Source organism: Piliocolobus tephrosceles, chromosome 4 (genome assembly GCF_002776525.5).
Source record: "Piliocolobus tephrosceles isolate RC106 chromosome 4, ASM277652v3, whole genome shotgun sequence".
NCBI classification, from domain to species: domain Eukaryota; kingdom Metazoa; phylum Chordata; class Mammalia; order Primates; family Cercopithecidae; genus Piliocolobus; species Piliocolobus tephrosceles.
Genome location: NC_045437.1, coordinates 149605254 through 149617578, shown reverse-complemented (window position 1 = coordinate 149617578; position 12325 = coordinate 149605254). Strand labels below are relative to the sequence as shown.

The window sequence follows — 12325 nt, the reverse complement described above, 5'->3', positions numbered from 1 at the left end:
GCTGACATTCAGACTATCAAGTTTATTTCTGAGAAATTTTGGTTGGGCATGGTGACTCACACCTGCAATCCCAGTACTTTGAGAGGCTGAGGCAGGAGGATTATTTGAGGCCCCGAGTTTGAGACCACCCTGGGCAACATAGTGAGAATCTATCTCTACACAAAAACAATTTTTGAGAGGAATTTTCTTGGTATGTTTTACTTATAATTTCTCCCCTGAGCTTTCTGGATTCTCACTTCAACAAAAATCTCAGTTAAATATTAGACCTCCTAGACTGACTCTATAAAACTCTAAGCCTTTTTTCCTTTCTTATTTTTTCTTTGCCTCTCATTCCATTTTTTGGACAATTTATTTAATCACTCAATCTTTTATATTTAAGTTTTTCTTTATGACTGACAAATACTTTTAAGAGTTGTTTTGGTTCTCTGAATGTTTTTCATGGTATCCTGTCATAGATTTATAAATGTAATATTTTCTCTCATTTATAATTAATCTTTTCTTTAAAAATGCATTATGTAGTATTGTTATTGTTATCCGTTTTAAAAGTGAAAGTGAGTCTAAGGGGAGTTGAGAACTTGTCCAAGGTAATATAGCTAGTAAGGAGCACTTAAGTCGTAATCTAGTCTTCATCTTACAATAGGAATACATACTTCACACAGTTACTATTTAGACTGAATGGATAAATGCATTATGAGACACTTAGAACAATGGATAGCATAGAGCAAATACTAAATAAGTATTAGCTTTTATTAGATTTTCTTTCTCTGGGAATATTAATCAGACATTTTGAAAGGCTTTCTTCTGCTTTCTATATTATTGTTCCTTCTTTTTTCTTGGTGGTAGTGATGATGGTAGTTTTGGTCTTTCTATGTCATGTTATAGGCATCTCCTCAAATGTCTTGGCTATCTTCTCATATTTTAGAAGGATGATAATACCAAAATGCTGACAATCAATTCTGTGAGCAAACGGTACCTGTTGATGGCAGGGCTTCATTCTAATATAACCATGCTAGGATAAGGCTATTACCTTATGAGACACCAAATATTAATATGTGTCTTTATTTGGGGCTTTCATATTCTCCAGGTTAGAATTCTACAATATTCACTGTGTGAGGATGAACTATGGGTCAGGCATATACCTTGTGTCCTACAGTCTAAGAGTATTGCATGAAAAAGGACTAGAAGTCTAACCATGTAAAATGCAAAGGTTTTCTTACTCTCCCTATTTTCAGTTTGACACCTCACAACTGTGCTCAGCTGTGCCTAGATCCCCAAGACTAGAGAAAGTTCCATTAAATTTGTCCAGAGAATAAACTTTCTATTTTCTGGTTGTGAGTTACATTTCTGTCTATGTAGGGTGATGAGAAGAATAGAGAATTCAATTATCCTCTACACATACTTCCAACTGATAACTTTTTTTTCATCCTTAACTGACTTCAGTCTTCTTAAATATCTGGTTCCTCCAAATCTTGGCTTAAATGAGATTGTGTTTCTTGTGAGTATCTTCAATGAAGGAATTTTACTTTAGGGGCATTTTTTGGAACTGCTAAGTTAATTGCTTTTGCACCTGCTTTCTGCATTAGAAAAATATGTGTGTTCACTTGTGTATTCTTAATCTGTATTAGTTCCCATTTTAATTACTTTTCTGTCATTTCAGTGCATTTTTTTTTAAAAAAAGAGAGGTTAATTGTGTATGGTCAATCCATCGCTTTTCAACTTTTACCTTTCTGTACCAATTACTATTTAAATCATGTATCCAGCTTACATTTTTAAGAATATTAATTGAATTTAACATTTTAAAATGCAGACTTATTGGATTCTTCTTCCATCCATTCTTAGTGCACGTTAAGACTTTTTATAGTGAACATCACTGATGAGCCCTTAGCATCTATTCCAAACAATCTCCCTCATTATGTACCAATGATGTACTTTGGCTAGGACTGAAACCATCCCAAGCTTAAGAGGTGGTCCCAGGCAGGATTAAAACAAAGTAATGGCCAGAGATGGGTCTTTAGATTCTAAGGCTATAATCTCCAAGTATAATTCTATACCTCTTGAAACAATGATTGCTTCAGTCACAGGCACATGATCTTACTTGGTCTAATCAGAGTGAAAGTTAGGTTTTTGTTCTATGTTTAGGGATAGACTCTTACTTTCTCTTCCTGGGCTGAAAGAGAAAATAGATAGCTACAGTTGTGGCTACAATAAGTTTTGGGAACCTGGGGCAAGCCAGCTTTAGGAATTAGAGTCTACTTTAAATGAAACTAACTTGCTTGTGCTTGTGTACTTATGAATTTTTTGTAAATTATGAAAAACTGGAACTAAATGATAGGTTTACATAATATGTTCCACCCCAATCTCTTGCTTCATTTTCTACCTGTTCACAGTTCATTGCTATTTAGGAAATCTACGGAAATGCCTTTTTATGCTGTCATAATGACCTAAATTTGCCTCATCACATAGTTAATCCAGTTTCATAACTTCAGAAAGGACTTTTGAGATCACCTTCCCTTTCCCTTACCATGTAAGGAAAGCCAAGTAGTAATAGAATTTCATTCAGCTCAACAATTAGTTATACCCTGCTTGTTTCAGGCTTACAATTGTCTCAGAAATACTACGAATTCCTGGGGACCAGGGATCACAGCTTGTATCTGTATTCACCACAATTGAGCACATCTGGTTGTGAGGAGAGTGGGGAAAGACACTGAAAAAATGCTTTAAAACAAAAACAAAAACATCACAAACGATTATTAAGGAAGATATAATATATTTTTAATTACTTAAACAGAAGGAATTATTTAAATGCAATATTTGCTTCTGGAGGACATTTATGTAAATAAAATTTAGGTAGTGTTCATCAAACTGAAAATCTGTGGAGACGCGTGGTGGCGCTGCAGGATAATACCAAGAAAAAAATTACCCTGGAGGATGTTGTAGACGCTGTTATGCAGTACAGGCAGAGAACTGGGAAGACAGAAAGAACAATCCTTTAAGGGACAACCCAGAAGCCATTCAACAAGGTTAAAATCTTTAGGCTTCCGAAGATTTGGTAGACAGATCAGAGGCACGTTTCCCACAACTGCGAAGTGGTGCTGAAGCAATTCCGCAAGAAGATTTTGGAGTTTTGGAAAAGAAGCTATGGAAAACGGAGGGGCAGGCACTCTGCAGATAAGGCAAGTCCTGCTTTTCTTTGTTTTGCTGGGAATGTCTCAGGCGGTCTCTGAAACTGGGAGTTTTTTGGTGATGGAGGAATTGCAGAGTGGCAGCTTTGTAGGAAATTTGGCAAAGACCCTGGGACTGGAGGTGAGTGAGCTGTCTTCGCGGGGGGCTCAGGTGGTTTCTAATGATAACAAAGAGTGTTTGCAGCTGGACACAAACACTGGAGATTTGCTCCTGAGCGAAATGCTAGACAGGGAGGAGCTCTGTGGCTCCAATGAGCCTTGTGTGCTGTATTTCCAAGTGTTAATGAAAAACCCCACGCAGTTTTTACAAATTGAACTCCAGGTCAGGGATATAAATGATCACTCTCCCGTCTTCTTGGAAAAAGAAATGCTCTTAGAAATCCCAGAGAACAGTCCTCTTGGTGCTGTGTTCTTGCTTGAAAGTGCGAAGGATTTAGATGTAGGAATCAATGCTGTAAAAAGCTACACAATAAATCCGAACTCTCATTTCCACATTAAAATAAGAGTCAATCCAGATAATAGGAAATACCCTGAGTTAGTTCTGGACAAGGCGCTGGATTATGAAGAGCGCAGGGAGCTCAGTTTCATCCTCACTGCTCTGGATGGCGGGTCCCCTCCCAGGTCCGGAACTGCCTTGGTCAGGGTGGTGGTTGTAGATATTAATGACAACTCCCCTGAGTTTGAGCAGGCTTTTTATGAGGTGAAGATTCCGGAGAATAGCACCCTTGGCTCGCTGGTTGTGACAGTCTTGGCTTGGGATTTAGACTCTGGAACAAACAGTGAATTATCCTATACCTTTTCCCATGCCTCAGAAGATATTCGCAAGACATTTGAAATTAATCAAAAGTCTGGAGACATTACTTTAACAGCACCTTTGGATTTTGAAACGATTGAGTCATACTCAATAATCATTCAAGCCACAGATGGGGGAGGACTTTTTGGAAAATCTACAGTCAGAATTCAGGTGATGGATGTAAATGACAATGCTCCTGAAATCACTGTGTCATCAATTACCAGTCCAATCCCAGAAAGCACACCAGAGACCGTGGTTATGGTTTTCAGGATACGAGACAGAGACTCTGGGGACAACGGAAAGATAGTTTGTTCTGTCCCGGAAGACATCCCATTCGTGCTAAAATCTTCTGTAAATAATTACTACACTTTGGAAACAGAGAGACCACTGGACAGAGAGAGCAGAGCCGAGTACAACATTACCATCACCGTCACCGACTTGGGGACACCCAGGCTGAAAACCGAGCACAACATAACCGTGCTGGTCTCCGACGTCAATGACAACGCCCCCGCCTTCACCCAAACCTCCTACACCCTGTTCGTCCGCGAGAACAACAGCCCCGCCCTGCACATCGGCAGCGTCAGCGCCACAGACAGAGACTCAGGCACCAATGCCCAGGTCACCTACTCGCTGCTACCGCCCCAGGACCCTCACCTGCCCCTCGCCTCCCTGGTTTCCATCAACATAGACAATGGCCACCTGTTCGCCCTCCAGTCCCTGGACTACGAGGCCCTGCAGGCGTTCGAGTTCCGCGTGGGCGCCACAGACCGCGGCTCCCCCGCGCTGAGCAGCGAGGCACTGGTGCGCGTGCTGGTGCTGGATGCCAACGACAACTCGCCTTTCGTGCTGTACCCGCTGCAGAACGGCTCCGCGCCCTGTACAGAGCTGGTGCCCCGGGCGGCCGAGCCAGGCTATCTGGTGACCAAGGTGGTAGCGGTGGACGGCGACTCGGGCCAGAATTCCTGGCTGTCGTACCAGCTGCTCAAGGCCACGGAGCCCGGGCTGTTTGGAGTGTGGGCGCACAATGGCGAGGTGCGCACCGCCAGGCTGCTGAGCGAGCGCGACGCGGCCAAACACAGGCTGGTGGTGCTGGTCAAGGACAATGGCGAGCCTCCGCGCTCGGCCACCGCCACGCTACACGTGCTCCTGGTGGACGGCTTCTCCCAGCCCTACCTGCCTCTCCCAGAGACGGCCCCGGCCCAGGCCCAGGCCGACTCGCTCACCGTCTACCTGGTGGTGTCATTGGCCTCGGTGTCGTCGCTGTTCCTCTTGTCGGTGTTCCTGTTCGTGGCGGTGCGGCTGTGTAGGAGGAGCAGGGCAGCCTCTGTGGGTCGCTGCTCGGTGCCCGAGGGCCCCTTTCCAGGGCATCTGGTGGACGTGAGCGGCACCGGGACCCTGTCCCAGAGCTACCAGTATGAGGTGTGTGTGACTGGAGGCTCCGGGACAAATGAGTTCAAATTTCTGAAACCAATTATCCCCAACTTCCTACCCCACAGCACACGTAGGGAAGTTGAAGAAAACCCCCCATTTCAGAATAATTTGGTTTTCTGATAAAGAATGAAAAATAAATCCTGTGTTTATGAATACATTTATAATTAGGAATTTATTGTAAGGTGCCCGTAAAGTAGTATTTTTGTGATCACTTCAAATATGTACTCTTTAAGTTTTTTTTTTTTTTTGAGACGGAGTCTTGCTCTGTCGCCCGGGCTGGAGTGCAGTGGCCGGAATCCAGCTCACTGCAAGCTCCGCCTCCCGGGTTTACGCCATTCTCCCGCCTTAGCCTCCCGAGTAGCTGGGACTATAGGCGCCCGCCACCTCACCCGGCTAGTTTTTTGTATTTTTTAGTAGAGACGGGGTTTCACCGTGTTAGCCAGGATGGGCTTGATCTCCTGACCTCGTGATCCACCCGTCTCAGCCTCCCAAAGTGCTGGGATTACAGGCTTGAGCCACCGCGCCCGGCCAAGAAATTTCTTTACATAGGAAAGGATCCAGATTTAGTATCAAGAACCCTTCACAAAGCATGAAATGTATATGTGTAATGTTTTATGTCAAACAATTATGCTTAATATAAAGTCTATTAAATGGTAAGTCTTGTTTGAGATATTTTAAATTGCTTTCCATTGTTTTCAATATTTACCATGACTTTCGTTTTCTGCGTTGATTAGAATGCTGTTCGAGTATACTACCTTAGTTTCAGAAGCATAGATTGTAGTATACCTTTTTAGACCTTATTTTTTAAAAAACACTCGTTTTATGGATCACACACTATTTTCACACTTTTAATCTCAGAATAAACATATGTGGCATGGTATTTTAGGAATGACCAAATAGATGGTCTCAGAGATTCAGTAAGATCACCAAGGTCCACTAACTAATAAGTGACAAAACTGAGCATCCATCCTCGATCTGTCTGACTCTGAGTCAGTGGCTTTGCTCCAATTCCATACTATTTTCTGTCATTAGATATCACCTGGCAAGTTTCTGCCTAACTAAAGAGAAGAAATGTTTTTATTACATTCATACTACTGTTCAGTCTTTATTTAGAAATAATCTTTATGATTTCATTTTCTCATAAACCAATAATCTTGCTTTTCTGGGTAAATTTTCAGCTATTATTACTAATGCTGTGATCTGTCTAAATCTCAAGTAAAAAACAAAATTGAAAGAGCAACCTGTGCCTTCTTGTTGTGTCCTGAACATATAACTTTCATTTCACAGAAAAGATTAATGGTCCTGATTAGGAATAGTACATAATTTTGATTGCATTATTAGTTAATTATTTTCTTCACATTGTTGTATATTTTCAGAGTCACCCATACTTACATTTGTAATACATTTTCCTGATTTGAGAGTTTGTTTTTAACAGTTTTCTATTACCTGTATGGCACTGCTAAATCAGGAAAATTTAAGAAAAAGAATAGTTTTAAATGTGTAATATCAAAGAGAAATATAGATGATCATTAAGTTTTTAGAAATTCTAGGGAGTTAAGGAGAAGCATTGTTTGTTTAAAAATATATAACTGATTCTTATTTTTTAAATAGGTAATTTTTGCATAGTTGTGTTCTGAATATATTACAAACTAGTGCTGGTAAGTCTAAGAAAGCTAGTATTACCGCATGTCACTGGTGGGATAGAACCTAAGGACAAAAAAACTGACAGTAGTAAAATCTAAAATTGCTTTCATGATCTCAGGGTAAAATTATCCAATTTCTCTGACAAATAAATGGCATTAGAAATAAGAGGAGTGAAGTTTACACAAAGAAAAATCTCAAGAGGTCTAGCAATCAAATACAATGTGTGGATCTTGTTTGGATCTTGATTGAAACAACAGCAATGACTTTGAAAAACTTGGAAGAGTTTGAATATAGATGGGTATTAAATAATATTAACTTAATTTTTAGGTATGATAATTGCACTGTACTTAAGGGTATTTTTAGAGTCATTTAAAGTCATGATGCATTTAAAGAAATACATAATGACGTATTTGTGGGTGAAAATTCAGTTTGTCTGGGATGTGAAAATGTTGAAGGGATAGAGTCAAAAATTATGGAAAAACATTGATAATTGGTGAAGCTAGTACTGAGTCCTTGGAGGTTCATTACACTTCTCTCTTCTATGAGATTTGAAAAATTTCAAGATAATTTCTTTTAATTGATGCTGTTAGAAGTGGAGGTAACAAAGAAGGACATCCTTCCCAGAAACAAAATCACCACAGCTGTTACACATATAGACAAACTCTCTCTGTTTAGACAAACTCTCCAGCCTTTCCTCGTTCATTTCCCTTCATTATTGGACATAACTTCTCTCCCTGAGATAGTTATGCTCCTGTATTCTTCTACCATTTGAATTTTGAGGTGTTTTTCTAGTAATAGTAGTGGATTTATGCTAGACTTACGATGGATTTATGCAATCAAGATTCAGCTACTTGATGGCATCAAATTGCTTTATACCTGGTATATAGTTTATTTTTAAGGTTACTCTCTCTTTGCATCAGATTCCTCATGTGTAAGGTGGGGAATTCACAACAGCCCTATGTGGTAGGTGCTATTATTATCCTCACTTTACAGATGAGCAAACTAAAGCAGAGAGATTAAATAATTTGTTCGAGGTTCACAGCTACTAATTATTCCTATGGCTTATGGAAATAAAAGTGTAAACATCTAAAAGTTAACTATGTTAACTACAATTATATTTGAAATTTTCTGCATATATTCTTTTTGTCAAGCTAGACTGTTACCTAAATATTTCCTTTTTGCCCGAAACTCAGTTAGCATTGTTGCAAGACTAATGTAATTTCTCCTTCGGGCAGTTCTCTGCTCAGTAACGTCCGGCGATATTAACGGTGGTGTTGTAACCTTACATAGTCCCAGGGTACATACAGGCAGAGTTGGGAATATTACATCTATTATCATCCCACAAAATGTAAGATTCTGTGAGGACGCGTGGTGGCGCTGCAGGATAAGAAGGTACAAACCAGAACCGCAGCTGCAGCTCCATTAACCAGCAAAAGCAGCAGAACCTGGAAGCCCACGGGAAGCTTGGATGCCAAAGAGAGGACGGCTGGGTCCTCTGGAGAGGACTATTCTCTGCAATATTTCTGAGGTATCTGTGGAATAACCACAGCCTCAGATACTGGGGACTTTACAGTCCCACAGAACCGTCCTCCCAGGAAGCTGAACCCACCAAGAACAATGGAGGCCAGCGGGAAGCTCATTTGCAGACAAAGGCAAGTCCTTTTTTGCTTTCTCCTTTTGGGCTTATCTCTGGCGGGTGCGGCGGAACCTAGACGCTATTCTGTGGTGGAGGAAACTGAGGGCAGCTCCTTTGTCACCAATTTAGCAAAGGACTTGGGTCTGGAGCAGAGGGAATTCTCCAGGCGGGGGGTTAGGGTTGTTTCCAGAGGGAACAAACTACATTTGCAGCTCAATCAGGAGACCGGCGATTTGTTGCTCAATGAGAAATTGGACCGGGAGGATCTGTGCGGTCACACAGAGCCCTGTGTGCTACATTTCCAAGTGTTGCTAGAGAGTCCCTTCGAGTTTTTTCAAGCTGAACTACAGGTAATAGACATAAACGACCACTCTCCAGTATTTCTGGACAAAGAAATGTTGGTGAAAGTGTCAGAGAGCAGTCCTCCTGGGACTACATTTCCTCTGAAGAATGCTGAAGACTTAGATGTAGGCCAAAACAATATTGAGAACTACGTAATCAGCCCCAATTCTTATTTTCGGGTCCTCACCCGCAAACGCAGTGATGGCAGGAAATATCCAGAGCTGGTGCTGGACAAAGCGCTGGACCGAGAGGCAGAAGCTGAACTCAGGTTAACACTCACAGCACTGGATGGTGGCTCTCCGCCCAGATCTGGCACTGCTCAGGTCTACATTGAAGTCCTGGATGTCAACGATAATGCCCCTGAATTTGAGCAGCCTTTCTATAGGGTGCAGATCTCTGAGGACAGTCCAATAGGCTTCCTGGTTGTCAAGGTCTCTGCCACGGATGTAGACACAGGAGTCAACGGAGAGATTTCCTATTCACTTTTCCAAGCTTCAGACGAGATTGGCAAAACCTTTAAGATCAATCCCTTGACAGGTGAAATTGAACTAAAAAAACAACTCGATTTCGAAAAACTGCAGTCCTATGAAGTCAATATTGAGGCAAGAGATGCTGGAACCCTTTCTGGAAAATGCACCATTCTGATTCAAGTGATGGATGTGAATGACCATGCCCCAGAAGTTACCATGTCTGCATTTACCAGCCCAATACCTGAGAACGCCCCTGAAACTGTGGTTGCACTTTTCAGTGTTTCAGATCTTGATTCAGGAGAAAATGGGAAAATAAGTTGCTCCATTCAGGAGGATCTACCCTTCCTCCTGAAATCCGCGGAAAACTTTTACACCCTACTAACTGAGAGACCACTAGACAGAGAAAGCATAGGGGAATACAACATCACTATCACTGTCACTGACTTGGGGACCCCTACGCTGAAAACACAGCTCAACATAACCGTGCTGGTCTCCGACGTCAATGACAACGCCCCCGCCTTCACCCGAACCTCCTACACCCTGTTCGTCCGCGAGAACAACAGCCCCGCCCTGCACATCGGCAGCGTCAGCGCCACAGACAGGGATTCAGGCACCAACGCCCAGATCACCTACTCACTGCTGCCGCCCCAGGGCCCGCACCTGCCCCTCACCTCCTTGGTCTCCATCAACGCGGACAACGGCCACCTGTTCGCCCTCAGGTCTCTGGACTACGAGGCCCTGCAGGAGTTCGAGTTCCGCGTGGGCGCTTCAGACCGCGGCTCCCCGGCGCTGAGCAGCGAGGCGCTGGTGCGCGTGCTGGTGCTGGACGCCAACGACAACTCGCCCTTCGTGCTGTACCCGCTGCAGAACGGCTCCGCGCCCTGCACCGAGCTGGTGCCCCGGGCGGCCGAGCCGGGCTACCTGGTGACCAAGGTGGTGGCGGTGGACGGCGACTCGGGCCAGAACGCCTGGCTGTCGTACCAGCTGCTCAAGGCCACCGAGCCCGGGCTGTTCCGCATGTGGGCGCACAATGGCGAGGTGCGCACCTCCAGGCTGCTGAGCGAGCGCGATGCGGCCAAGCACAAGCTGGTGGTGCTGGTCAAGGACAATGGCGAGCCTCCGCGCTCGGCCACCGCCACGCTACACGTGCTCCTGGTGGACGACTTCTCCCAGCCCTACCTGCCGCTCCCGGAGGCGGCCCCGGCCCAAGCCCAGGCCGACTCGCTCACCATCTACCTGGTGGTGGCGTTGGCCTCGGTGTCTTCACTCTTCCTCTTTTCAGTGCTCCTGTTCGTGGCGGTGCGGCTGTGCAGGGGGAGCAGGGAGGCCTCGGTGGGTCGCTGCTCGGTGCCCGAAGGCCCCTTTCCAGGGCATCTGGTGGACGTGAGCGGCACCGGGACCTTATCCCAGAGTTACCAGTATGAGGTGTGTCTGGCAGGAGGCTCAGGGACAAATGAGTTCAAGTTCCTGAAGCCTATTATCCCCGACTTCCCTCCCCAGTGCCCTGGGAAAGAAATACAGGGAAATTCTACCTTCTCCAATAACTTTGGGTTCAATATTCAGTGACCATAGTCGACTTTTATATTCCATAGGTATTTTATTTTATGGCATTTCTACGCCAATGTTTATTTCCCCCAATTTGTGTGTATGTAAAACTATACTTATTTACTCTTGATTTTTCTCATATTCTTTCTCCCTTTGCTATTAAGTGAACATTTACTTTTATTCCCGGTTCGTAAAAGATGGCAATTCATTCTTTAACCTAGATGGTCTTAATTTGCAATTAATTTGCCTCCCTAAAAAGCAATACCAAATCACATTTTTTTTTTCATGCCCCTGTCTTTAGTTGAACTTCACCCACTGTTATGCTTATGGTAAAATTAAATAGAGCAATTTGGAAGTGATTCACATTTTCCAGCATTTCTTAATTTCTCTCTTTTTAGTCTTAAAATAATGATTGGTGTTCAGATATATCATTTTTCTGTTTTTAAATCCAGTGCGTTTTTAGTTAACCTTTAACTATGCTTTTTGCTTTCAAAAATAAACCAGGAAACCTGTATCCTATGATACAACTGTGTTATCACTTGATTCGAAAGGGTCAGAAGACCAGTTTCTCAGTATCCTTTCCTCATTCATCCTGGAGAGGATTGTGCAGGCACGTTAATATTGTGGCCACTCATAGAATCTGGGAATATGAAGTTATAATTTTTAAAATAATGTCCCAAAACTTTAATGCAATGTAGTCGAATGCAGATGCATGTGTCCAAATAATAATTGGTATAGCATAAATTGGAGTTATGTGCTAATGTGTAAATTTTTTTGGCCGTACTATCATAGAATTTAATGTATATACACCAGAAACTACTTTTCAGACTTTTTTTTAACTGTAACCAATAGTTAAGATTATATTTTACATATTTTGAAACACACAAAATAGAAAGAAATGTTGTGAACAATGCTTAGTCTTTTTATGATATAATTTGAAATTACCTATATATTTCATTCTATTCAATTTTCAGATGTGGTCATGATCCACTAAGTTTATTTCATGGTATACTAATAGGTAGTAACCCAAAGTTTGAAAACCACTTTTCTCAGACATATAGAAGTATACCAGATGTTGAACATTGATAATATCAAAAGAGTCCTTTAGGGTTCTAATTTAAAAAAAAAAATTCAAACCGTTGTAGGGGAGTAGTTTTGTCTCATGTTAAACCACTCTACCCTTTAAGGATCTGACACACTGTGCAAGAAAAAGACTTCAAGGTTGGAGGAGGAGATTTTCCATCACTTTTATCAACAAGTCTAAAGTCCATGTTGTGGGAGA

At 42.5% G+C, this 12325-nt stretch overlaps 2 protein-coding genes across 3 annotated transcripts; both read left to right on the top strand.

The window, feature by feature from the left end:
- Window positions 1-3138: 3138 nt before the first annotated feature.
- LOC111526960 (protocadherin beta-12) lies at window positions 3139-5526 on the top strand. Its single transcript, XM_023193035.2, has one exon. It carries the CDS (start codon window positions 3139-3141, stop codon window positions 5524-5526), a length of 2388 nt encoding a protein of 795 aa, XP_023048803.1.
- Window positions 5527-8503: 2977 nt separating this feature from the next.
- Window positions 8504-11261, top strand: LOC111526975 (protocadherin beta-13). Of its 2 annotated transcripts, XM_023193078.2 has the most exons (2): window positions 8668-11033; window positions 11131-11173. In XM_023193078.2, the coding sequence occupies exons 1-2, from the start codon at window positions 8668-8670 to the stop codon at window positions 11171-11173; spliced, it is 2409 nt and encodes an 802-aa protein (XP_023048846.2). The 2 variants fall into 2 exon arrangements, with proteins under 2 accessions (XP_023048847.2, XP_023048846.2); XM_023193079.3 differs by having other exon boundaries at window positions 8504-11261.
- Window positions 11262-12325: the final 1064 nt, after the last annotated feature.